Below are 27,815 nucleotides of genomic sequence, written 5' to 3'. Positions count from 1 at the left end.
AAAAAAAACAAAACACAAGTGCCAGAATACCTGGAAAGAGCCCATTTTGAAGTGTTTTGTTCCCTGAAGCAGGGGAGGGTGTGAACTGCTGCGCCTGGCCTGCTTAGGTTAGCTTCGGCACTCTGGCACTCTGGTGCTTTCACAGGTCCCTCTCACTTTCTATCTAACCCACCTGATAGCCTGACAGACTCCTAACACAAAACTTCGTTTGTTTGAAGGGATCTGTGGGAGTCAGAGGAGGCGGGTGAGCTTAAACCATTCTACCTGGTGCTTTCACTCCCCAGGTCTGAGCCCCTCAGCTTTCCATTTAGGGACAGGAAGTTTTCGAGGGGTCCTGTTAGGATCAAGGAGACATTGCCAACCTCGTGTTCAGAGGACATGCTGGAGACTCTAGTGGCCTGCAAGCCAAGGTTCTCTTCCTCCACTGGCCTCTTAAGACGTCAGTCTCAAAATTCCCTCTTCTTCCCCTGCGAGATGGGCTCTGGAGACCATCATCACTGGGTGGGGGTGAAGGCCCCTGCAGGTTTGCTCTTTTGAATAGAGACTTCAGAGCACAGCACTGCCGCCCTTCCAGCTGCATAGGGCCCTGGCTCTGCAGAGGAGAGAGAGGGGAGAGGAGGGTTCTTCAAAGGATGGGAAGGGGGTGGCTGTAGGGGTGTGAGGGTTTTGTCAGTCTGGAGGCTAGCCGGGAATCTGAGAGGATGTGGGAGTCGGGTGGGTGGGGGGTGCAGCTGCAGTTGGAGCAAGGTCGTGTGGCTCTGCCTGTCCCATGACACATCTTCGTGTGATCTCCATGTTCCTTTCCCCTCGTCTCCCAGCGTTTCACAGGACCCAGAAAGAGAAGTAGTCCCAAAGACAGAACTGGAGTGTTTAAAGTAACTGGTTCTGTGTGGAAAATCCTTTTAGAGGCAACAAGGTACGATTGCAGGAAAATTAGTATTTTTTTCCTCTCCTTTTTTAAATTTTTAAATTTTTATTTTTTTTTCATTTTAAACTTAGCCTATCCTGCTTTGGCTGGGCAATTTTGCAGATAGAAACAATTAGACCCCTTTATGACAAGTTTTTGGGTTCAGTCAAGGCATATACAAGAAAGCAACCAGTGAATGCATCAATAAGTGGAACGACAAATCCATGTTTCTCTCTCTCTTAAAAAAAAAACATCAGTAAACTTAGCCTATCCTTTCACTAATATTTTTACTTTCTGGAAAGGACACTGCAAAATTAGAAAAAATGTTCTGTAGACACAAAGTATATATTTTAAAAAGCCAAACAACTAAAACTGGGTGTTTGGGAACACCCAGGCTTTTGCATGCAGTCTGTTAAGAAGGTGGGGGACTTCTGAGCGAGAATAAGCCAGTTGGAAGTGGCGGAGGCCAATAACCCCAACTTCGCTTGTCCTCACAGGTGTTCTCTTGCTAGAGAGACTTGGACCTCCCAGCCTCTCCTCCCAGCTAAATTCCCCACTTCTCCACTTTGATTTTTTTTTTTTTAAAACAAACCATTTCTGGAGGCACTTTTTAGTTGACTGGGGGCAAACAGGAGGGCTAAAACCTGAGTGCTGAGCTCTCACAACCTGCCCAGGGGAGGTTTCTGAGGACCTGCTCCATCCTTCTCCCCCTGGCTCTGGTAGTGAATGAGTGGGTTGTGCTCATGGCTCTTCAGTCCCCAAGCCCAGCCCTCTCATAAACTCCAGATAACTGTGTTCCGTTCTTCGGGTTCTGGGACTACACTTGCTGGCTGAACCCTTCTCCCCTGTGTCTGCATTCTCCAGGGACTCTCAAGGCAGCCATGTTGGGAGAGAATGATGTGTAGGGAAAAATTGATGAAGGGGCTTCCAGCGTTATCAGGATTTAAATTTTTTTATTTAAAAACATTTTTCTTACTTTAATCAGTTACAGGATTGTAGCTGCTAGGTGAGGAGCGAGGAGAGGTCAGGATAAATGGGAGCTCGAGATTTTACTCACCTAAAAAGAAGCAAACTTACTAATATTTGTTTAAGTCCACAGTGATCTTTAAGTTTTGTCTTTGGGTCTTCAGAGGACTAAAGAGGCTTACCTGGAGAGTTCCCACTGTCTTCTCCTTATTGTCCCCATCTTGGGGAAGGCGGCCAGGCACAGGGCTGGGTTCTCCAGGGAATGCCCCCACTCACTCCTCCATTGAGGGCGGCTCTGATAGGTAACATTTTAAAGTCAACAACAAAGACAAATACCTTGTTTAACTTCAGTGTCCTTGAAGTCCTGAGCATTTTACTGATTGCCGTAGTCAATGGTGGCTTTTAGGGCAGCGAAGAATAAATCTTTGTGATGTGTTGTAAGTTGCAGTATCCCCATGACAACTTTGAACTCAGGTTATGCAGGATGCTAGTTTCTTTTAAACTTGCTTCTTGAGGAAGGGGACCTACTTGTTTTGTAGGGTAGATAGTATTAGTGGAATTAAAAAGTATTTTATGCCAAAGACACACGTAAATATCTTCATAACAAACAGTTAATCGTGGAAACGAATGGTAAACTGCACAGGAATGGGGAGGAATAGAAAGGCTCAATATGTAAGCATGCATATAAACATAACCAATGGATACAAGACGGGGAGGGGGGGGCAGGTGAAGGCATATGGGTGGGGGGTAGGAGAGATCAAAAGGGGGAGAAGAGACATAGGTACTACTATTTGTAATCTTTCAAACAATAAAAAATAATACTAATAAAAAAAGAAAGGCTCAATAGCTCACATAGTCTTCAAGTAAAACTCTAAAGTGTAATGTTTATTTACTTTAAAAATTGGTTCAGAAATGATCCTTAAAGAAAGCCAAGTTGGAACATTTGAACCCTCTAGAATATTAATAACACTAAACTGGCAGTACTTGTGGTTTTAAAAAGTCTATTTAATAAAAAGTACTTATTTAATTAATAAGTACTTATCTCATTTTAGATAATATTTCTTCATTCATATTTAACCAGTTTAGGGTAAGTAATAAATGTTGCAACCATCTATTCTTAAAGATTGTTTTAGATAGCAGTTTTAAGTTAGTTACTCTGAAAACTAACCAAGTAGGAATGACATAAACACAATTTAGAAAGATTGCATAAGTTGACATTTCAGTGTAGGAAAAGAGGAAACAATTTTATTTAGCACTGGGATGGTCTTTGTGATTTTTTCTGAATCAATAAAATAGCAACCGTTTGTAGAAATTTTGCAGGTAGGAACAATTAGACCCATTTTAAAATCTGAATATTTTACTATTTGGTCCTTGTGGCATGAAAACAAAATTTAACACTTACCTCTGCTTATTAATGCTAGTGTATTTCCCCCCTGGGGAGATCGGAATCATTTTCTAATTAAGTGGTGTAAGTGCTCGAGAACAGTATTTCTAATTTCACTATAGTCTTTTATTATTATTATTATTGGGGAAAAGAAAGAGGAGCAGATACAGGGAATACTTTTTAACGGAATCATTTTCTAATTAAATGGTATAAGTGCTCGAGAACAGTATTTCTAATTTCACTATAGTCTTTTATTATTATTATTAATGTTGGGGAAAAGAAAGAGGAGCAGATACAGGAAATACTTTTTAAAAGAAAAAAGGAAGAGGAAAGAAGTAGGGCAGCCTCCTCCCTGTGTCCGGGAGCCTGAGGACTGGAGCAGGGGCCAGCGGTCCAATCATGTCCAGGTCCCATGCTTGGCTCGGGTTTGGCAAGTGGCACACTGTAATTATGATGGATTTCAGTTTTGAAAAGCCTGTGAACAGCCGGAAAGAAGGGGTCAGGGGACCCAAATCGATCTCGCCACAGCTCATCTCCACCCTGAGGTCCTTGGTGGCGGATGGCAGATGACTGGGTGGGCTTCCAGTACCGTCTCCTATTTTCCTAGGGTTTCATGGGCGCGCCCAGGGTGCAGAGAGTGGGAAGCAGGTCGGTGGGACATCACCGGCCGCAGGGGCTTTGGCTGTTACTGAGCAGAAAGGTCCGGGGAGGAGCGCGCGGGCGGGGAAGCAGCCCGGTGTCTTCAGCACCAGCGCCGTTGGGAGCGGGTGAGGAGGGGGCATTTTCGGGGAGCCTTCTGCACGCGGTCCCACCACCTTTGGTCCCCGCTCTCCCCGGTCTCACCGCCTTTGGTCCCGCTCTCCCCGCAGACCTGCTGGAGGACCTGCCCGAGAGTCGTGAGTGCGTGAACTGCGGCTCCATCCAGACGCCGCTGTGGCGGCGGGACGGCACCGGCCACTACCTGTGCAACGCCTGCGGCCTCTACAGCAAGATGAACGGCCTCAGCCGGCCCCTCATCAAGCCGCAGAAGCGCGTGGTGAGTGCAGCGCCGCCCCCTCCGCCCGCGCCGGGCAGGTGCCTGGAGGCCCGGTCCCGCCTGGTCCCAGCGCGGCGCTCCAGCGTGTACCCTGCCTTCCCTGTCTGCCAGCGCGGGGCTGGGCTGCTGGAATGCAAACAGCCTTCCCCTCATGTTTAACACAGGGAATGGCATCTTAGGTGAAAGAAAAAAAGAAAGTAGGGTACTATCACTTTTTAAAGCACAAACATGTATGGTTACATATCTCTTCATGTGTTTGAGAATGCACCAGAAATAATTTTGGGAGGAAACACACAAAATTTGTGATGGCAGTAACCCAGGGAGAGAATGGGCCAGGATTCTGACCCAGGGCAGGTGAAGGAAGGAGATTTTTTTTTTTTTCTCTATTCGTTCTCTGATCTGGTTTGGATTTTATTCTTGAAAAAACCATGCTCCTTTACAGTATCTTTCTCCCCCTCCCCCATCCTCTATCCCCTATCCACACCAGAACATGACAACAGTCCCCACACTCCCCTTCTCCCTACTGCCTCATTCGCGGTTTCTTTGATTTTATCCCTTCTACCTCAGGGTCCTTTTTAGCTCTTCCCCTAATGAGACAGGGTTTAGCCACAAATTCCACCCTTCTTTTGGATTGCCCTTGAGTCTGGTGAAAATTTACTTACCCTAACCTTTGTTATTTTGAAATCTGGCTGTTCAGATAACTACACAGAACTTGAGAAACATGCAGTCTGTGTGAGTTGAGTATTTTCACCAATCTGAATATGTTTTACTGTGTTTTAATATATGGGAATTCTGATTTTCTTCAGGGATCAATCTCTTGTCATATTTTGTGTGTGTGTGTGTGTGTGTGTGTGTGGTGTGTGTGTTTTAGGAGAAGATATTTACCACTGTGGTGATTAGAAAAAAAATAAAGCTTTCACAAGCCCCACTGTAAGGCTAACATTTGTTTAGCCAAGCACCCATACTCCTAATACCTTTCAAAGTAAAATACTTTACAGTTAGATGCCAGACATCTTAAGTATCCAAGTAATTTATTTAATTGTTATACTCTAATTAGCAGGGACAAATGCTACGCATGTTGTTTGTGTTAAACAGATTAGAGTGAAATTGCATCACAATGTAAGTCTGACACCTTAAGGAGAAGCAATTAGTTTTATGGTTGTTTTGTTTTTAATGCATTTAAAATAAAGTGGCCAAGGTTAATTTAATGAGTGTATGAGCCTTAAACTTGTTACAAACTCCCACAGCTTAAGTTCTTCAAAGGCCATCCGTAACTTCAGTGTCTGACTCCCTACGGTTTTCATTTTTCCTACATGCATGATATTAAGAATAGAAAAAGTAATGGCTAGAAAATATTCCAAGGAAGTTCTTTGTTTTCATGTGTTAACCTATATATTAACTATGAGACTGATTATTATTTAATTTAATTTTTTTTTTTTGGAAAGGAGCATTGAGCTGAAAAATAGCTGAGCTCAGAAAAGTAACATTTTCACCAGATGGAGCAAAAAACAAACAAACAAACAAAAACACAAAACAAAATGAAAACAAAACACACACACACATACACACAAACAACTAGTATAATAGTTGTTTGGGTTCTAGTTGCCTTATAAATTTAATCTAGTATCATTCATATTTAGATTGTGCCATTTATTTTGTGCTTTTACAAGTAAAAATAACCAGAAAAAAAGTTTTTAACATCTCTGAACCAATTAGTTTCCCTGCTATGTGGCAACTGTGTTGGCAGTAACCAAGGTCAGCCAATACGCTCTATAAATGGGTTATAAATGACTCTGGATTGAAGGGTGTGTCTATCAATTAGTTCTCCTTGTGGGCTTCTTATTTATGGTTTTGATGGGCCTACCTCAGTTATCAGAGGTAGAATGTTCAACCCAAGTTTGTTTAGCCAGCAGTTACAGAACCAATCACTGAATTGGAACTTGTATTACATTGCAAAACAAGATTTATGGTTAACTTGAATTCCTTGTCAATGATGAACATAACTTTTATACAAGGAACTTTTATAACCCACTCACCTTCATTTCACATGTTTATGAGGACTGGCTTCTCTCATGATCTGCAGTTGACAGTCATAAAGTTCTTTGTTATAATGGCAAATTCTGATAACAAGTTTGCTTCACATTGGCTCAAATTCCACTGGAAACTGTCATAAATGACCTGTTTATAAAAGGGACCTTCCTGTCCCTAGTTTTCTGATCGCGCATTTATGAAATTGTTATCTTTTGACCTGAAAGAAACCCTAATGTGTAAGGTTTTATATGTTTTCATCATTTTAGCAAAGCAATTTCTCAAATAGTTCTTCTGTCAGCCAAGCTAAGCATATTGATTACAACCAAAAGTCAAATTGATTTTTTTCTTAGCACTGACTTCTTAAAATGTTGTAGTGCTAAGAGGCTTACCAGTGTCTCTTTGTTTTTATAACTTGTCTGTAAAGAGTAATGATTAAAGTAATAGAACAGGATGTGAATTGTAAATGAGAAATTCATTTGTATCTTTTAAATTTGCCACCAAAGGATTTGGAAATCTCTGTCCTTTTTCAATATATACTCAATTTTTCCCCGTTTTTTTGTGCACTTTCCTTTATAACTTCTTTTTTAAAAAATTATTAATTAGTATAGCTCACGTACTGTGTGACCTTCAATTTGCTTTGTTTCCTGTATTTTTCCTATAGCTTTTTTTTTCTTCAGAAGTCATGACACCATTTTTTAATTGCCCTATCTAGGTTATTTAAAAACAAATTTAGATTTTTTGCCATTCTAGAGAGGAACTTTATACTGGGTTAAATTCTCATTCTCTATAATCCAAACCTAATGTAGGGGAAATAAATTTTCTTTAAAGATGTTATGAGCATAAAGGGAATGTGGAAACCAGAATGACTGTAACGGAGGGTTGACTTCTGATAATAACATTTAACCCTTTGTGTGAACAAAAGTTCATTATTATACTTGCAGGGTAAATAACATATATTAGTATCATTGTATTGAAGGCAATGCTGGCATTAGAACAATGCCATAAAATTTGTTTATCTTTTGCAAAAATGAAAAATTCAGGCAGCATTTGCTCATGATAATTATGGAATCTATTAAAAATATACTTCTTTACAAATATTTTATACATTTTCCAAAATCCTTTTCTGTTACTAGGTAGGTTCTTCCAAAGTTTCTGATTTGTTCCTCTGCACAAATCTTGGAAAGATGAGCTGATAATCTTCAGTTTTCATGTGAAGTGTAGACTGCTCAAAGAAAGCCCCTTAACATATTGGCAGGCAGTTACGGTTGCATTTCAGAATCCTTATATCAGACCTTTGACTACCGTAGGTGCAGTTATTGGCCAGCGTTATGACCATGTTTTGGTTATTCTGTAATCTACACTAATATTCCGGAACAAATCAAATGTATGTGTGGGATCGAGCAAACTGTAAAACTTAAAGTTTCTTGGTCCAGGAAGGTCAGTCTAATTACATTTTTTTTTTCTCAAGGGACCTCTTATTTTTAATAACCAGGTTCATGTTTGCTGAATTGCCGTACGTAACATATACATAAAAATCACTTACAACTGTACTCTTATTTTCTTGTGCTTTCTCTAGCCTTCTTCCCGGCGGCTTGGCTTGTCCTGTGCCAACTGCCACACCACAACCACCACTTTGTGGCGCAGAAATGCCGAGGGCGAACCTGTGTGCAATGCTTGTGGACTCTACATGAAACTCCATGGGGTGCGCCACGTATTCTGCTCTTCTGTATATGTGTTTAGTATAGTTTGTACAGATGCATACGTGCTTAGTATCGTTTGTACATGGTTTCAGTTAAGAAAAAAAGTCAGCAAAGAAGAAGAGGGTGAAAGTGAAAATTTGATTGTCTATATGCATGCTAATGATGACATGTTAAACTATTATCTTAAATAGCAGTAAGAAACAAAAAAATGCTATCAATTAAACTGCCTCACATTTGTTGTTAGACATTGCAATATTGGGAATACTGAAATGTGAAAAATGTATATTTTAGAATTGATAAAATGGTAGTAACCCTTTAAAAAAAAAACTGCAAAAAAGAAAAACATGGAACTAACTAGAAATGCATAACTAGTTTACATTAACTTAATTCTTGAATGCAATAAAATATATTTATATAAAGGAATAATCTACATATTTGAAAGTTATAGTTAGAAAGATTCTATAGTTCATTTTAAGGACACCACAAAATATTATAAATATATCTCTTAAAAAGGAAAATAATCTTCTATATGTAGAAGGAAGAGAATACATGAGTTATATGGATTGAAAATTTTCAGTGGTTTTACTCTGAAATTGAAGTTGTTTAAAATAGTAAACATTAATTGAAGGAATAATACCTTGGCAGATCACCTCATTTCCCCTGCAGGAATCTGCATTTGATGGGGTCTTGTGCAGTTGTAATCTATTGGGGGGAAAATATAAATGGTATTGAGATGCCAAATTCTTTTAAATGAGGGCCTTCAGGGCTGACTGTTGGTTCTTTGGCTGAAGCTTGGGTTTTCTTCAATATACTATTAACTGTATGGCTCATGTAAAAATTTTTTTAGGTGCCCCGACCACTTGCTATGAAAAAAGAGGGAATTCAAACCAGGAAACGAAAACCCAAGAACATAAATAAGTCAAAGGCTTGCTCTGGTAAATATTAATAAAGTGCTATTTGATTGTTACGTTAAGTATCTGCTAACCTTAACAGTAAAGTATACGTATATTTATGAGGTTAATTTTGATTGTTGCAGGCAATAGTAATAATTCCGTTCCTATGACTCCATCTTCCACCTCTTCTAACTCAGATGACTGCAGCAAAAATACTTCCCCTACAACACAACCAACAGCCTCAGGGGTAAGTGTTAAAATAGTATAGACTCTTCTAAACTAGTGTGTAGCTCTCCAGTGTATTATCTCAAATTTTATCTGATAGTACAATAGTCTAAACCAACAGTTCAGTTTAGTTAGCTGATACCTAAGAATAGTTTATAGAGGAAATTACATTTAAGTGTCAACAAAATGACCAACATAAGTACTTTGCAAACCTCTTAATTAAGATCTATATCATATTTTTATGGCTAAATTAAACCAAGTAAAAGCTAGAAGTTTTGGTTTGAAGTCCTCTAGTTGTTTTATCTCCAGGTTTTTGTCTGAGTTGATATGTATTTCTGGTGTAGTGGTTTCATATACCCCAGAGCCGGTGGCATTTAAATTGCTTTTGCTTATATCAACTCTTGCTTTCAATTTTCTTTTCTCAAACCCTTCTCTTTGCTTTCGTCTTTCCCTCCCTCCTTTCATTTCTTCCTTTCTTCCTATCTACCTAAAACATAGCTCATCATAATGTGTCAGATGCTGCTGTAGTCACTGATCTTTCTTCACCCTATTGTCCCCTTGCTGGGAGGCCTGCCTTCTTTCAATGCACCTTAATCGTACCCAGGCTTCTTCCATTCAACCTCGCTATAAACCTGTGAGCAATTTGGTTTGTGAGTGAGGGTCTTTGTCAAGATTACACAAGGGTTTGTTTCTGTAAAGCTGTGATTGAAACTCATTTTTTTTTTTTTTTTTTTCTCAACTGAAGAGCATTTTCCCACCTTGGTATTTCCTAAATTTATCTGGAATGCTATTTATTTATTTATTTATTTATTTATTTATTTATTTATTTATGGAATGCTCTTTAAAAACAACGGGGGTCTCACCCATCGGAATCCAGGGTGGGCTTGGGCAGTAGGCCCCAGGTGATGGTAGGATTATCCTGAGACTAAGATAACACACCAGCATTAAAATCTCGATTGACACAATGTATGTTACCCTTTTAGGGCACATTGAAATACTACAGATCCCTGGGCCCCACCCCCAAAATTTTCTGGCCTGGGGCTTGGGAATGCATGTTTTTGAACAAGCGCCCCAGGTGAAACCAAAGCCCTCGAGGTGTCTTCCCATCGGGGTTTGGGAACCGGGGAGCTGGTTTGTTTCATGGTATGTTTACAGGCTTAAAACAAAAGAAAATCTAACGTTTAAAACAAGTTTAAACTGTGCTTAAAATTATATTTATTTCTCTTTGTCCTCTGACCCAAATTCATTTGGCTTTTTTTTTTTTTTTTTTAAATGAAACAAGAAATTCAATTTGAAAAAGCCTTTCATCCCTTTTTGTTTGTTGCATACAGGTTAAAGGATGTTTCTAGCCTTGACCAAGGTGGACTCTAGTGTATCATGTTTTTACAGAAGGGCTACTTGGAGTAATTTTAAAAGATCTAATGTAGTAAGTAGAGCAGTTCCTTGTAGGGAAATAAAAAGGTTGAAATTATTTAAAAACATTTTTTATTATGCTTTAAGTCCTTAAAAGCAATTATGTGGCTAAATGAGGCAAAACAACGTTCTGGTTTTCTAAGGCATTCTGGGAGCAGCCAGGCGTTTTTGGCCGCGGTCTTTCTTAGCAGAAAGGAGGATTGCTGCCAGCTCCACGTCAGTTGGTGACACAGTCCAGCTTAAACTTGGCAAAGGCCAGATTTGAATGAAAAATGGCAAAGAAGTAGGTATTTGCCAACAATGGGCTTTGGGGACTTGGAACCCTAGTGGGTGGAATCCATATTTTGCTCCTGTGGTTTTGTGATGTGAAATTTCAGAATTGGCTGTGTGTAAGTCCAATCATTTGCCCTCCCAGGGGAGAAAAGGCAGTGACTGGCTCTGGCCCTGGCGTGTCTGCAAGAGGAACCTTGGGAGTTCTGCCTTGGTGTCCCAGCATCTGTCACCTGGGACCCAGCACCCCAGAGGTGGCTTGCCAGCCAGTGCCCTTCGGAGGAACACTCAGTTCCCTCCTAGAGGCCAGGAGGCAAGGCAACAGGACTTTAGAGACAAGGATTTGTGAGCCGTGTCATCCATCCCGTAGTGTGATCAGCCGTAGAGACCGGCTGTACAGTATGATCTGCAGTTGGCCTCAGAAATGCTTTGGGACAACTTTTCTGGTGTGTGTGTGTGTGTGCGCAGTGGATTGACCGCCATCTCCTCCCTTCACCTCAGGGACCCACTCCTGGCCTGGCTCCCCTGGCACTCGACTGTCACCTGGGTTGTGGGTTTTTTTTTCTATGGATGGGGTCTCACCCTAGATACCTTTTGTGGGGAACGAGGCCTGCTTGGCAGAAGCCAATTTGCTCACTGTCTTTGGAAACCGTGTCCCTCTATGAATAATTGTAAACTCCAGTGGTCTCCCAGATTACCACCGAGGAGTGCCCGTGTGTGCCCTTTGGTCCCTTAGCACCTTTCAGAGCCTTCTGGGTGTGCGTGGCCAGTGTGGCAGCAGGGGAGCTGTAAAGAGCATGTCAGAGGAGTTAAATCTGTGAGCTGCTGGCAGAAGCATTTGTGAAAGGGGTTGTACTGACAAAGATGTATCTCCCTCCCCCCCCCCCCCCCCCGTTTTTTTGATCATGGTTGATGATGTTGGAGGGCGGTCGGTGTTGGTACTGACCACTTATAGGACTTTGTGAAGGACGGTCTGTAAGGAAAACGTTATATTCACATAGCAAGATCGGATCTGGTACGTAGTACATGGCATCTTCATTGGCTCAGCGTTTAATCTTCCTATGAGGATGGATACAGCCCGTTGATCTCCAGTGGCCCCTTGGGCGGAAATGAGGGTTATCCTTCCTTAATAGGGACAACCGAGCTACGAAACAAAGGACCTTAGGCACACTCCCAGGGGAACTGGAGAACTGGGGTCACCTGTCTTCCCACTGAGATGTAAATGGCAGCATAACCGGTCCACCTTTCCTTAACGAGGGGGAGTTACAGCATAGATGTCAGGCGCTGCAGCGATCTTAATCAAAGCTGCTAGTTATTTTCATTCCCCCTGAGAAATCAGCTCTAGATCATCAGTAGACATTCCCAGCAGGCTTCTGTTCAGTCCTTGATGCCCCTGCATGTGGGCATGTGGGGGCACCAGGTCACGAGCAGGGCCTGGTTTTGAACTACTAACCAGGCAGGGGCTGAGGATTCTGGAGGAGGTGCTCCTAGTTGTCTGCTGCTAAGCCAGGAGGCTCCAGGGCTCCCTCCCCAGCAGGGCGAAGGTGTGGGCCGGCTCTGTGAGCACAGCACTTGGCACTCTTCCAGGACAAGTGTCAGGAAAACAATTTTTGTGCTGCTCTGAAGCCTCATTTCTTTGACTCTTAGCTTACGTGCTTGTTGCTACTTTGTGTTTTAACTAGATCCCTGCCTGGGGAAAATGGAGACATTCCTTCTGATGATCTTCAGGTCAATGAAGGCTGCCTTATAATTCAGTTTCTCTTTGTTGCAGGCTGTGGGTGCAGTGGTGTGTGTGTGTGTGTGTGTGTGTGTGTATGTGGTGGAGGTAGAGAGAGTAGTTTGTTCTGTGTGAGATCGGGAAGAACTGCTTCCATGCAGCCCAGGATTAAAATTGCATCTGTCTTGTTGCTTTGGAATCTTTGTTTGCTAATAATGTATTAAACTTAATTTTTAAGACAGTTGATTAAATCTTGTGACTTTTAAAGATAAATTTCCCCAAAATACTCTTTCATTTTGTCTAAAATTGTCTTAATACATGTAGTATACATGTAGTTTTACTAAAATAAAAAAAAATGTGTGTTCAGTTGGCATTTATCTTCTGGATTATAAGAATATTTAAATCTTTCATTGATTTCAATTTATTGACTGAGTTATGTTTTATAAGTTTTTTTATTTTGATTATTTAGAAGGGAGATAGAGTAACATGTTCTATTTCAACAATTCTCAAATAAGATCTAACAGTGTATAAATATTACTATCCTTCCTATGACTTGTAACTAAAATCTCCCATCCAAGTACTAACCAGGCCCGACCCTGCTTAGCTTCCGAGATTGGGCGCGATCAGGGTGGTATGGCCGTAGACTAAAATCTATAAAATTATAAGATATTTTAGATATACAAGGGTGGGCAAATATAAAAGTTTATAGTTGTAAGTATGTGAAACATAATTTATTTTTGTATTATTTATTATTGTATTATTTATTTGTATTATGTAAACCTACCTTTGCTCACCCCTGTATAGTTCGTCTCCGTGTATTTCGACATTATATGTTTAATGATGACTTCAATACTATATCTGCAGTTTTAATACAAATTAAGTAGGCTTTAATTTTTAATAATTCCTTATAGAATTACTTTTAGACAGGCAAAATATGTATTTGTATGTAATATATAAACTTAATAATATATATATATGTTAATCCCCAAGTTTTTGTAGGTAAAAGGTATTCCTTAAATTTTCTTTGGGATGGAAAAGATTAATTTGGGAGTGAAATAAGCGATAAGACTTCATGTCTGAGAAAAAGAAATCACTGAACATACAGGATGTGGCAAAAGTAGGTTTTCAGTTGTGAGTAAGGGAAACATTTTATTCTTGTATTTTTAATTATTGTATTATTTTCCTTATGAACAGCTGTGGTCCTACTCTCGCCCCACCCTTTCTTCAAGTCCTTGCTTTACAGTTCCATTTACGGAGCATTGTGCTGTGGGAGGCCCTGTTTGTAATGGAGTAAAACTAGGCCCCTGATCTTAAACTGCTCAGAAGGTGGTGGTAGTGGTGGGGGCAGGCATAGACAGGCCTTACCGCTGGTTAGATTGGGGAGCCTGTTGGATGAGCCACAGAGTAAGGTGGTTGATAGAAGGAGCGAGTGGTGAATTCTGACTGCAGAGTTGGAGATGGCTCCACAGCGTAGAGGAAGTTCCAGTTAGTTGGGTAGGATTTTTGTGGGGGAAACAACGGGATAAGAGTCTCCAGGAAGCAGAAGAGCCTGGGTTTCCGTGATACTTCAGGGATCCTTTTAGGAGCTCAGTGTGGCCGGAGTGCAGGGTGTCTCCAAACGCAGGAGACGAGGCTGGTTCAATAGGTGGGAGGTGGATCTTTGAAAGGATTTCAAATCACTATCAAGTCAGCCGAAAGAAGATCCCAGACCACATTCATTTCTAAGGGATGGACTTGCTCTTGAGCCCCACTGCAGTCAACGATGTATTTCTGTCTATGTTGGAGCCCAGCAATTAAAACATTCTTAGCTGGGCGTATTTTGAAAATTGATGTAAACAAATGCTGGCATGCTCCTACTTGTACACATTTTACAAGCAGGGTTTCCCCTCACAAACAGTAAGAAAAAAAACCTTTCCGTGGAGCTGGTGAAATGTCCTGACCTCACAGCCCATAATGTTTAGTTTCTTGGTCCCCAGGGCTCCTCAGGGCAAGATGGGTTAGGGTGGCTGCCGCGTGGCTCCTCCGAATGGAATGCATCAGGCGTGGTGTGTTAGCGATAGGGAGACTGTTTCCTCACTTTGCGGTTCATCGTTGGCGATAACCTTCCACCGAGAGGCAGATGTCTCTAGTTTGAGGCAGGGAGCTCATCTCCTGTTCTCACTGGCCTGGTTCTGCGGACTTATTCTTCTGGGATACTCTGTTCCTAGCTAGCCCTGCTTTCTTATTGCAGTCACCCCTTGCTAAGGACATAATTCAATGACCTTGTCAGACAGTGTACTTCTGAGCTGTGTGGTGCTAAGACTTGTGCTAGAAGTGGTTTGAAAGAGTTAATGCACCACAAGTGCTTGTAGCCGACAGGCAGCAGTGGTGATGGTTTAAGGACCGACTCTGTTAGGATATCTGGATATCTTTATGAGACCTTAAAGGGAGGTGAGGTGTTTTGCAGGTTAATATTTTTAAAATCTTTATGTAGATTTTATTTCATGTATGGCTGGTTGCATCTTATGGTAAAAATTGGAAAGCATCGCTTTTGTCAAGCAGCTTCTTTATCGGCAAATTTATGCTCTACTTTTTCTCTAAGTAATTGAATTTACGGTGACATTAGGGGCGGCTGCAAAGTGATAGTTCTTACTATTATTAACTAGTCCTATAATAATTAAATAGCTGAAAGGTCATTCGTACAGTGTGAGCTGCTTCCGCGTAGAGGAACTTGGCTCTGAGGAGAGGCTCTGATTCAAGAGGCTGCTAACACGGGACCAAAATGACTGCCGAGCCCGTAACTGGACGCTCCCACAAGGGCCTGTAGAGTGCTGGAAAGCCAGACGTTAGCGGATTAACCTTGTGCTTTATCAGTCGGACTCTCGCTTTTGAGACGTTTTTCACCCTCTCCCTTAGTTTCTCATTTCTAAGGTAGTGGACATAGGCAGGCAGGAAACTAGCTTGCATCAATACGTTTTATTGCTAATTATTGCTAATAGTTATCACTCTACTAAGGTGGTGCTTTTATTGCCACTTTCTGTTTGCAGGAGTGAGACTCGGAAGGTGAGTAACAGGCCCGAGGTTATGTAGGAAGGGCTTGGATTTGACTCCAGATTGTCATCACTGAGGCATACTGGCTTAATATATGATAGATAGAGCATGTGATATTGGAATTTTTAAAGAGAAGGAATAATATTTTCTTAGTGAAATAGGAGCAATTTTGATTAGTAATTTTCAGCATTAAATGCCGTCCCACTGACACAGGTGGGAAGAGTGCCGCCAGAGAAGTGACTTGCTCATGAGAACATTGTAGAAGCTTTCTTGTTAATATTTTACTTATTAATAAGTGTATTATCATGCTAAGACCATGTGAGTTGGGTAATAGACAAATACTTAGTAAAATTTACTATTGTTAATGTGCCTAATGTGACTGGAAAAAGATTCTCTTAAAAATATTAAGTGTAACATTGCAGTGCTAAAATTCACCTAATGGTGTGATGTAAATTCATACACAGCGAATGCTAAGTTAATTGGAACTTTTCAGAATGTTCAAATTGCCTTCAGTTTAATTTTTTACAAAATCATCGAAAACGCATTTTTTTTTTTAAAAAAAAACAGGCAAGTGTTCATTTCTTCCCTCCCAGAGTTTATAGCCCAACCGACTCTTTCTAAATGAATAAAAAAAAGTTACGAAGTCATTAATCTCGTACAAGGGCCTGGGAGAGTGTTGCAGTTAGAGCTTGTTATTGCCTCATTTATAAACCCGGGCCCAGAGTGACTCCGGAAGGTCACAAAACAAGCCGCGCTGAAGCCGGGACTGGAACCGACGTCTCCTGCCTCCCAGGCCAGGGCTGTTACCACTCCCAGGAGTTGACCAATCACCGTAGTTATTAATATCCCACTTGCCACTTGCTACAAGCCATGAACATAAATATTTTGCTGGCATTTTATCTTCGTGCTCCCTATGTGCCAGGCTCCCTTTCTTTCTTCTCCCACAGCCCCTCCCAACAACTCACGTTCCCGACTGACCACCCCGGCCTTCGCTGTGCACGGCACACGTCACGCCGGCCAGGAACCTTGAGGCCTGTGGAGTGTGCATACTTTCTTTTTGATCTCAAGGCCTTTTGTGGACTTCCCTCTTTTTTTTCCTTTTTTTTTTTTTTTTTTTTTTTTTTTTTTCTGTGTGCCACAGGGAGGATGATAAAAAGGAGCGGTTGGGAATATATGGTGTACTACATGCCTATCTGATGGCTTTGTATGTATAGGTATTAGGAAGCAGTAAAATGCTCTTTACATCGTTTATCATAGATGTGCTCACCCAATGGGCCACAGGACTGTGATTTATTTAATACATGACCCATTATCACAGTCTGAGGACTAGAATGTCATTGCCTTTCCCCGTGTCCTCAGGTAGAAGGCTTTGTCTCAGAACACAGCTTTTCCTTACAGATGGCAGTTCCTGTCCCCCCTGCCACCTCCATGGGAACATACAAAATTGTCACAAAGCTGGAAAGAACGTTACGGGAAGACGTGGCCACATTTAAAGAGATTTAGCTTAGGATGCTCTGAAATGTTGTTGGTAAATGAATCGTTGAAGAAAATGAATTCCTTTACTGGAACAAAAGTAATTTATTATGCAGTTCATGGGTGCCTGCCAAAGGAGTTACTAGCAATATGAAGATCTAATGACCAAGAAGTAAATACACTGGGTCAGCGCACCTATCTGTTCATTTTCTCTGAAATGTTAACCATTTGAAAAAAGCACCTCCCAAGACAGGCGTTGGCCTGTGTGATAATTCACGCTGCTGCTGCTTTCTCACCCAGGCCCAGCACTCAGAATGTGCAAAGAGATTATTGTATTGACTACAGATCTTAAAGTCTTGAACAAACCAACAAGTATTGATTTCGACGTCCGTTTGGAGTTTTGTGGATAAAAACAGTTCCAAATAAATAACCGCCGGCATTTAAATGCCGATTTTAATTGGTGAGCGGCCTCTCTGGTCGCTGGTTAGCATGGCGTGGTCCCACCAGAGCTGGGGCACGCACGCCGGCATCGTTTTTATCTTATTACGCACAAATAGTTTTAATTTAAAGTCTAGTTGCTTGATTGATGGCGAAGCCTGGATATGGTCTGAAGTTTATTTTGGGGGCTTCGCAGATTAGCAGCTGGAAGGGAACAGCTCCAGGCAGCCAGGCCCGGAGCTGCAGCTCTGTAAGCTGCCAAGGTTTTGTGAAGCCTCCGTTTTCCTCTGCGAAAGAGGAAAAGTAGTTCCGCCATCTGGTTCTTCCGCGTGTTGTGTAGCGTAAGTTGGGAGATGCCTGTGGGCCTCTTTGAAGCTCAAGAAGAATAGCACTTTACATTTAAACTTGGACGTTCATAGTGATGTGCTTTATTTGCATGGCAGAGTTTTTCATCTCAGGACATTAGAAATAAATCCTTACTTTCCTAACGTGGGAAATGTAGAGATGGAGAGCTACTGTGTTTAAAAATACTGCCTTTCTTTCTCTGATAGCAGTAATTTTTCATTCCTTATGATACCAAGTATATTTGTTCCACTTTCTTGTAAATGATGCTTGGACTAGGAGATGCTTTCTCTCACTAAGATGGCAAGATAGAGATGCCCATCCCATCTCCCGAGAAGCCAGTTTTGTTATAAAAGATCGTCATTCACCAGGTTTTCAATCTTGCCTTGGGGTTCTCGACCAGTTAATTTGAAGGCTAGAATAGTCATCTGTTTTGTTTTGATTCATTTCAGTAGAAAAAAACTGTTTCTTTTGTATGTTCGTGACGTTGAGTTATAGAACAAACCTTGCAATTTATATTTGTACATCCACATTTTACAGACAACCCCGGGATTCTTATAACTTTGGGCCGTGCCTTTCTTCACCACAACATGCTTTCCGTGTAAGTGCATGCAGATGTGCACAGCAACGTGCTCCTCTGCCCTGAGCAGACTGTGAGCACAGAATTGTTCTGTCCTTGGAAAGGCAGCCTCCCAGGGTGTGGATATGACCAGTTTACTCAGGCTTAGACGGGGCAAGAGGGGTAAAAAGGGCAGCCAGCAAGCTCTCCCGTAAGGAATTTGTTAAATCACAAAAAATAACAATTCTGCTAAACACTGAGGTCATCAGCGGAAGGGACCGTGACTCCCTTTTCTTGTGAGAGAAAGTGCCCGTGTTCCCTTGCTTTGTTTGAGCCATTGTGGGAGAACTGGGGTTTGTTGCGATGGGTGATTGTCTCCTGACCTGGTGTTTGTGGATCTTCCGCGTTGCCTCCCGGTTGATTGAACCACATTTCGTCTGGCCCTATTGCCTCCACTCAAGCTGAAATGAGCGTCGTTAGGGGAGAAGTTTAGATTTATCTGAAAGCGTTTCTTAGTTGGAACTTAAATGTAGCTTTTACTTTTTCTTTTGAGGAAGGCCACTATAAAGCACCGAGAGAGTCTAACCTAGAGGTTATAAAAGCAGAGAAGAGAGCTCTGGCAACGAGGGACGGCTGGCCCCTCCTCACACAAGAAAAAGCCGTAACCGCAGACTGACTCAGATGTGTAGGAAGGACAGATCAGAGGCTGTGGAAGCTGATGGTCTGAACCCGAGCTCAGGAGGCAGTTTGTGAGCACCATCAAAGTCATGCTCTGGAAATGATCACGCACTCACCCTCCACCTGCCTGGGGTGCAATGGTTTGTTTCTTCAGATCACTGCTGCGTTAAAAGAGATTACAAGGACTGAGAACATCCCTTATTGGTTTTCTTTTTCAAAAATGAAATGCGTGTTCACAAATCCACAAGCCGGAGAACCTATGATGTTCTTCTAGAAACCCTTTAAGGGTTTCCTTGGCTCAGATGTGTTACCTTTCCAGGACAGCCTTGCAGGAGGCTGTCCCCCGGCCTTTATGTGGCCTAAAGGGAAAGAAAGAGAACTGGCCACGTTGGTGAGCCCACCGTGAGCCAGACAACTAACTGCTGGGCATTGACTATATGAGTTCATCAAATCAGAAACGCTTGACTTTTCCGATATCCAGGGGTGACACAAGTAGATTTTCAGTTGTGAGGTCACGAAACAGTTTAATTTTGTATTACTTATTGAGTATTATTTATTGGTATTACCGTTGTAAACCCACTTTTGCTCACCCCGGTATGTCTGAAAATGAACAAAGGCTTATTCTCGCAGGGGGGAAAAAAAAAATCCTGTGATCTAAAGATGAACTCTGCCCGTTCGCAGGCCAGTGGAGGTTTTCCATGCCCCCGCGGCAGCTGAGTCGCCCCTGAAGTCATTTATTCCTTTAGGGAGTGAGTTTTCCAGCCCCGCCGCCGCTCTGCCATCAGTCGTCTCCCACCTAACTTGGCCTGCGCTCAGTGCTAAGCCCAGGCTGGGTCTGGTGCTGATAACACTTTTTTTTTTTTTTTTAAACAGGAAGTGCCTCCATTTTCAGTTGTCTGTGGGAGGATGGAGGGCAGATAAGCTGTGAATGGAAACACAGAACAGATTTCTGCTCCACCCTCACTGCACTTTGATCAGAGAAAGAGTGAGGACCTCTGCGGGCCCGGCCAGGCTGCCCTCCGAGAGGAGGAAGGATGATTCGGCGATGGGCATTCCCAAGTGATGGGCAATCCCCAGCGCCCTTCCCTCCTGGGTCAGGAGTGTTCAGAAGGGCTGGTTTAGGTTAGGTTAGTGCAGTGTCTGCTTTGGCTACGTTGATATAGCTACGATCTGAACTTAAGTCCTTTCAAGGGTTTTCACTAGATGTTCTTCTCATGTGTCTTCAACTGGTTATTTGCAATTTATACCTGTATTTTTGTGTTTTGTATATTGGGTGTAGAGTCACAATAATCTGATTTTTCTCCCCAAATTGTACTGATTCTCAGTAGGTAGCTCTTGAATATCACCTATGAGGAAAAGGCACTTAATGAATGACATGAAAGCCAGGTTTCTTCAGAAGAGTTGTGCCAATGACTTCCGCAGTTAGAATACCAGTTTTAAGAGCTCAGGTTCCACTGGCAAATCTATGTAATGTGTGTGGTGCTTTTTCACGTATGTGGAACCATGTTTCACATGGGCATGGATGACCAGGCTCTAGCTTATGCCAGGGGGCACGGAGGTGACTCCCAGGGTGCCGGAGGCTCCCTCCATTCCCCCCTTCTCTCTGTTGGTGCTTCCACTCAGATTCCTCCCTATTTTTTCTTGCTACTTTTTGACTCTATCCAGTCTGGCTCACCCCTCAAGTGCTTGTGCCACATGTTTCTGGTGCTGGTATCTTCCACTCTTACCAAAAAGTTCGGCTGTACTATGCCAGTCAAATGAAAATATTAAAAGAAAGGCATAGAGGGCTAATAGGTTGGGCCCTCTCAAATGGTCCCCTGTCCCCCACGCTCCACTGGGTTCCCTTTGAAATACTCAGTGCGTGTGCACGGACAAGTTGTGATTATGACATAGAATTTTTATATCTTGCTGTTTTTCACCTAACATTGCATTAGAGGATTTTTTTCCCCTTTTGCTACGTGATCTTTTTATTTTTAATAATTGCATAATAGTTCCTTGAGCGGATGCACTCTGCTTTTCCAAACCATTCCCATATTATTAGACATTAGATTATTTCCATGGTTTTCCACTATTATAAGTAAACTTGTAATGAATGTCTTCCTGTGTGGAGCCTTTCCCTTCTTTTGAATTCTTTCATTATAATACATTTTCCGAAATGGAATTACAGCGCTAAGTAGGGTATAGAATTCTTGATATCTCTGCTAACTACTTTCTCAGGCATGTACCAGAATATAGCCCACTAGTTATGGATGAGAATCCTGGGGCTATCACAATTTCATCAGATCTCATCATTATGATTTTATGTATCTTACATGAAAAAATCACAATTTGTGTTTTATTGAGATATGATTGACATTCATAAAAGTTTTACGTCGTAGTATTCATGCTTTGGACACAAGTACTTGCTCCAAGTCAAGTCTCCTTCCATCAACATTTATCCCCCATGTACCATCTTCTCTCTTACCCATTTCCCCCTGGTAATCACCATACTGTTGTCTAAATATATGAGTTTTTGTTTATTTGTTTTTCTTGATCCATTCACTTTTTTCAACCCAGCTTCTCCTCACTCCAGACAGCTGTCAGTCTGTTTGCTGGATCTATTTTTGTTCGTGTATTTTGTTCATTAGATTCCACATATAAGTGAAATCACATAGCATTTGTCTTTCTCTGACTGGCTTATTTCACTTAGCATAATATTCTCTGGGTCCATCCATGCTCTTGCAAAGGGTAAGATTTCCTTCTTTTTTTATGGCCATATAGTATTCCATTATGTAAATGTGCCACAACTTTTGCAATCCATTCATCTACTGATGGGGACTTGGGTTGCTTCCAAATCTTGGCTATTATAATAATGTTGCAGTGAATTTAGGGGTGCATATGTTCTTTCAAAGTAGTGTTTCAGGTTTCTTTGGATATATTCCAAAAAGGGAATCCCTGTGTTATAAGGCACTCCCATTTTTAATGTTTTGCGGTAACTCCATACTGCTTTCCACAGCGGCTGTACCCATCTGCATTCCCACCAACAGTGCATTCCCTTTTCTCCGCATCCAGGCCAACATTTGTTTTATTGATGATAGCCATTCTGACAGGTGTGAGATGATATCTCACTGTGGTTTTAGTTTGCATTTATCTGATGATTAGTGACCTTGAGCATCTTTTCATGTCTATTTGCCACCTGTATGTCCTCTTTGGAAAAGTGTGTATTCAGCTTCCTTGCCCATTTTTTAATTGGATTGTTTTGCTTTTTTTTTTTTTTTTTGGTGTTGAGTTGTATGTATAAGTTTTTTGTAAAATTTAGATATTAACCTCCTAGAGCTGACATATATATTTTTAAGAAACTCTTCACTCATGTAATTTTGGATTTGCCTGCCCTTTGACAGTAGGACTCTTGGCCTGCTCTATAGCTGAATGTTTTTTGTTTTTTTTTTTGTTTTTTTTTGTTTTTTTTTTGTGTGAAATGCTGTCGAAAACAATTAGAATAAGTTATTGTTGACGTGGGTGGTCTCCCTTAGCTCTAGGTGAGTTCTCACTGCTTCCACCCAGTGATGGTGCTAACTCATGTGGTAAAGGATGGAATTGGAAGATTAAATTAGATCTTCACTCCCTATCCTTAACAACAGTAAAATACTAATAAAATAGCATATAGTTATGTACAGTTTATTAGCTAATTTAATTCTTGCAACAACATTACACACAGGTGCCTCTTTATTTTCATTTTCCATTGTGGAAACGGAGGCACAGAAAGTGCTAGGTTAGGTCTTCTAGTTTACCTCTCCCGCAATGTCTCTTAACTCCTTTGCTTAGCACTTCTGTTTTAGCTGGTTTCCCTGTGAACAGTTCTCCCCATGTCCTGCATACCTCCCACCTGAGCACCCTTTCTTTACTCATCCCAACAGCTTCTTCTTCTTCTTTTTTTTTTTTTTTTAAATATATTTTATTGATTTTTTACAGAGAGGAAGGGAGAGGGATAAAGAGAGTTAGAAACATCGATGAGAGAGAGTCGTCGATCAGCTGCCTCTTGCACACCCCCCACTGGGGATATGCCCGCAACCAAGGTACATGCCCTTGACCGGAATCGAGCCCGGGACCTTTCAGTCCGCAGACCGACGCTCCACCACTGAGCCAAACCGGCTTCGGCGCAACAGCTTCTTCTAATGGAATGTTTTTAACTCATTGCAAGGCATCCTGCGGATGCTTTTACAGACATCTCCATGAATTGCCACAACCATACTGGAGGAAGGTGAGGCAAGGGCAGGCTGAGGAGGAGGCTCAGGGAGGTGACCACACTCAGTGGGTGGCAGAATCAGAACAGTACTTGAGAGCCCATGCTTGTCCCCCCCAGTGCTGCAGGCTGCTTGTGGCTCTTCTCCAGGAATCCTTCCCCCTCTTTGATTCCTTTTATGACCTCTTACCCCACCTCCCTGTCCCAGCTACTCATTTATCATTTACGATAAGCCGTCAGCAGTCTTAGTGACGAGTGTGTGAGTGTCCTGGCTCCTCATGTGGCCTGGGAGCTGGTCCAGGGAGCAACTATCTCTTTGGGGCTCACAGTCCCAGGGCCTGGCTCTCAAGGGTACCTTGCTACTGTTCCCTGTTACTGACTTGTGGTGACGACAGACCGCTCTGCTATCTCTGCACGCCTGGCTATTTGAGGTGGGCTGCTTCCTGGGCCAACCCAGGCACCCTCTTCATTTCAGAGAATAGCACTCGCTATGCTGAAGTCAGGGTTAGTCAGATAAATGGGCATGTGCTTATTCTGGGGGAATAAATAAACCAGCACAAAGTTGAGTGTGGCATAAGTCATTTACAAAGGAGCTCATTCTTCCTATTAGTTGAATGATAGCTAATGAAGACTAAAACGAAGAGTCCTTTTGTAACCTAATACCACCCTTTTGTTTATGGCTCTGGGAGTTACGTCTGGATCCATGCTGGCTTTGCTAATTGTGGAGGTTCTGGGTTTAAGGGCTGAAGTAAATCACCATATTTCTATGTGCAACCAAATCCATAGCTTTAGTGTGTTGACAGGATTATTTCAGCTATTTCATAAAAATCTATTTTAAATTTTAGGCACGTCAATGACTTTTTAAAATTTGCTTTTTATACACCTAAAACCCTCAGTTTAAGTCTTTGTGTCACTTAAAAAGAAGTACGGCTGTGGGGGTACTGTTGTTGCTGGATTTTAACAAACTCTCATGTTGACTAGGAAAAGAAAGGATTGGGTAACTGTAGAGGGGCTGGCTGTGTCTGTCCAACTAATCAGAGGTTTGGATGGGAAAACAGCTAAGTCATATGGTTAGATCTCCTGAAGCCCTGCCTCCCAGCATCATGCGGTTATTGTGAGGATTAGAGAGAAAACCAGATTTTATCTGGGGAAGAGTAGGGCCACATGTATTTCCAGGCCCCAGGAACCAAGGGTACTCGTGCACCTTACAATCAGTTCAGCCCTGTGTTTCCCGGAAGTGAATGTAACATCAATTCAGCCAGACACACATTTTAAGGATTTAATGAGATTGTGTATGTAAATGAATGCTTTGAGAAGTACAAAACATCCTACCTGTGTCAAAAAACAAGTATCTGGTAATTTATGGGGTAGAACCCCAAAAGCAGAGAAGAAATAATGAGTTTATGTGATTATGGCTGGATTTAAAAAAATATATATTATTATTGGTTTCAGAGAGGAAGGGAGAGGAATATATAGAAATATCAATGATGAGAGCGAATCATTGAATGGCTGCCTCCTGCATCCCCCCCATATTGGGGATCAGAATCTAGGCATGTGCCCTTGACTGGAATCGAACTTGGGACCCTTCTGTCCACTGAATCAAACCAGCTATGGCATGGCTGGATATTAAAAGAAACAAAAAAAATGCACTGCTTTCTCAAGCCATAGTCTATACATGATTTTAGTTTTATTCTAAATTATATCACATAAATTATATGTTTTCTATCTGGCCTTTCTCATGTGGATGGAAGGAATGAATGAAACAATATAAAGGTCACCTTTTGCTTTGAGAAATAATTGCCACAATCACAACAGATAAAGGATGTTTCCATTCTGGTTAGAGTGTGGTCTGCTTCAAACATAGCCCATTCTTCTTGGAAATAACTAAGGTAAATGAGTTAATTATTAAATTTTTATATGCATGTAATTTTCCATGAAGTCAGTGCTCAAAAAATTTCATTTATCAGGCCTTGCTGAACTGTGTAGCTTTCTCTTTTAGGCTTTGACATAACTGCTAAATCTTATGGCTCTGCAGTGTGTGTGTGTGTGCACATGTGTATGTGTATGCAATGCTCTGCATTTTCTCTTGAAATGATTAGATTAATCGTGTGGCACTTTTTACAAATAGGTTTCTTCCAGTTCCTTTTCTACTTTTGTCCAGCTGAACATGTTGCTGTGTGGTTATTGCCAGAGTCCTCAGGATAACAGGAGACCGTTTGGGAGAGCTTATTTGGGAGAGCTTAAATCTCCAGGGCTAGGTCAATGGCACTGGGCAGCACAGTGAGCTGCCCTGGCCAAGCTGCCCTGTCCATCTCACTTGTTCCCATGCGTTGACCTAGCAGGAGCATGACACCTAACAAATTTATGGATAACTCTCTCCTCCTCTCTGTCCCCATCTTCTGCCAGGCGGGTGCCCCGGTGATGTCTGGCACGGGAGAAAGCACTAACCCCGAGAACAGCGAGCTCAAGTACTCAGGTCAAGATGGGCTGTACATAGGCGTCAGCCTGGCCTCGCCGGCCGAAGTCACGTCCTCCTCGGTGAGACAAGATTCGTGGTGTGCGCTTGCCCTGGCCTGAGTCTGCCGCCAAGGCCGGAGCGGGAAGGCCCTCGGGACCTGCAGTGATGATGCCACACGGTGCAAACTGGGTCGAGTATGCTGACAGAACATTCCTCTGATGTGTGATTTCCGTGCCTTTATTTTGAAAGAGATGCATTTCCCAAGAGGCTTGTTCTGCCTTGCCAGCCAGCCCCTGTCCACGAAGAGCCAGGGAGAAGATGGAGCGCCTCCTGGGAAGGCCGGTGCAGCCCACAGCACGCTGCAGGCTCCCTGGCTGCGGGCACTTCCAGCCAGCCTGCCTCCGGGTCTGCCAGGGCACCCGCTGTGCCACTTCCAGAGACCTGGACTAGGCCCGGGGCCTTGCCTGCTAAGGAATATTGAGATTTTTAAAAAGGAAGGTTTTATGTGTATTGCCCAAAATCATGTGCTTCTTCTGATTTCTTAATACCTTTCCACACCCAGATTTCACCTGCGTTCACGGAGAAGACCATTTGAGGCCATTTGGTACACACCTCTGGAGGCTGAGTCGGTTCATGAGGTCACTTGTCAAAAATATCGCTCAGTTTGCAGGACTGCATTATAACTGTAACATACACTGTGACTGACGTTTCTCAAAGTTCATATTGTGTGACTGACCTGAAGTTGGTTGGAATTTGTAAACAGGGTAGCAAACAAGATATTTTTCTTCCATGTATACAATAATTTTTTTTTTTAAAAAAAGTGCAATTTGCGTTGCAGCAATCAGTGTTAAATCATTTGCATAAGATTTAACAACATTTTTTTTATAATGAATGTAAACATTTTAACTTAATGGTACTTAAATAATTTAAAAGAAAAAAATGTTAACTTAGACATTCTTATGCTTCTTTTACAACTACATCCCATTTCTATATTTCCAATTGTTAAAAGAAAAATATTTCAAGAACAAATCTTCTCTCAGGAAAATTGCCTTTATTCATTTGTTAAGAATTCTTACACAAGAACACCAATATCCCCCCCTTTAATATGTGCTGGAAAAATTGCAACAAAACTTTACTACCTAACAGAAAACATTTGTAAATACTCTAGGCATCTATCTGTACACACTAAGGCGAAGTCTCTACAGTGTGACTAACCTACAGGAAGGTTGGTTTACATTAATTTTTTTAAAATGGGATGTCATATGGAAACCTATTTCACCAGAGTTTTAAAAATAAAAAGGGTATTGTTTTGTCTTCTGTACAGTGAATTCCTTCCCTTTTAGCTTCATTTTAAAACTATATAGACATTCATATAAAACAGGCGCATATGATGTTTTTGCAAATTGCATTATGGCCTTCCTGCCCATGAATTGTCCTTTTGAGCTGTTTTATAACTTGGTTTATTTGAATTTGGCACATGGAGTTACCACTTTCAGATTGCACTGGGGACACTTTTTTTTGTGGGGGGGGGCGGGGGACACTTTTTATAATTAAAAGGGACCTAGTAGTAGGTCATTTTATCTGAGATTATAAGCATTCTCTTTAGGAACTGTTCATTTTTAAAATATATATATAGTTTATGGATTTTTTTACAGAGAGGAAGGGAGAGGAATAGAGAGTTAGAAACATCCATCAGAGAGAAACACCATTCAGCTACCTCCTGCACACTTCCTTCCCACTGGGGATGTGCCCGCAACCAGCGTATATGCCCTTGACCAGAATTGAGCCTGGGATCTTTCAGTCCGCAGGCAGACGCTCTATTCACTGAGCCAAACTGGTCAGGGCTAGGAACAGTTCTTGAAAAAAATTGAAAAAGTTTTCCCCCCTCTGAATGAAATACTTTTCCCTCTCTGGAACCTCCTTTTTGCAAAGTGCCACTAAGTCTCAGAGCTCATCTGAGGTTGAAGTCCTTACACTCACCAGAAGATACAGAATGATCTGAACTTGCTCTGCTTTTCCTTCACTGTTGGGTGGGTTTCAGGAAGTCAAGAGGCTGTTCCACAACACACAATG

General features: G+C 41.8%; 1 protein-coding gene across 4 annotated transcripts in view; it reads left to right on the top strand.

Moving 5' to 3' along the window:
• GATA6 (GATA binding protein 6) overlaps window positions 1-27,059 on the top strand; it is a 30,736-nt gene extending 3,677 nt beyond the window's left edge. For all 4 annotated transcript variants that reach the window (XM_084888198.1, XM_084888199.1, XM_084888201.1 and 1 more), the window contains exons 3-7: window positions 4,127-4,293; window positions 7,901-8,026; window positions 8,872-8,959; window positions 9,061-9,164; window positions 25,691-27,059. In XM_084888198.1, coding sequence (XP_084744324.1) covers window positions 4,127-4,293; window positions 7,901-8,026; window positions 8,872-8,959; window positions 9,061-9,164; window positions 25,691-25,861 — 656 coding nt within the window. In that variant the 3' untranslated portion in view covers window positions 25,862-27,059. The remainder of the gene's footprint in view (window positions 1-4,126; window positions 4,294-7,900; window positions 8,027-8,871; window positions 8,960-9,060; window positions 9,165-25,690) is intronic.
• The last annotated feature ends 756 nt before the right edge of the window (window positions 27,060-27,815 follow it).

This window comes from Pipistrellus hanaki (assembly GCF_964339955.1).
Source record: "Pipistrellus hanaki genome assembly, chromosome: 6".
NCBI lineage: Eukaryota > Metazoa > Chordata > Mammalia > Chiroptera > Vespertilionidae > Pipistrellus > Pipistrellus hanaki.
This window is presented reverse-complemented; position numbering and strand designations above follow the sequence as displayed.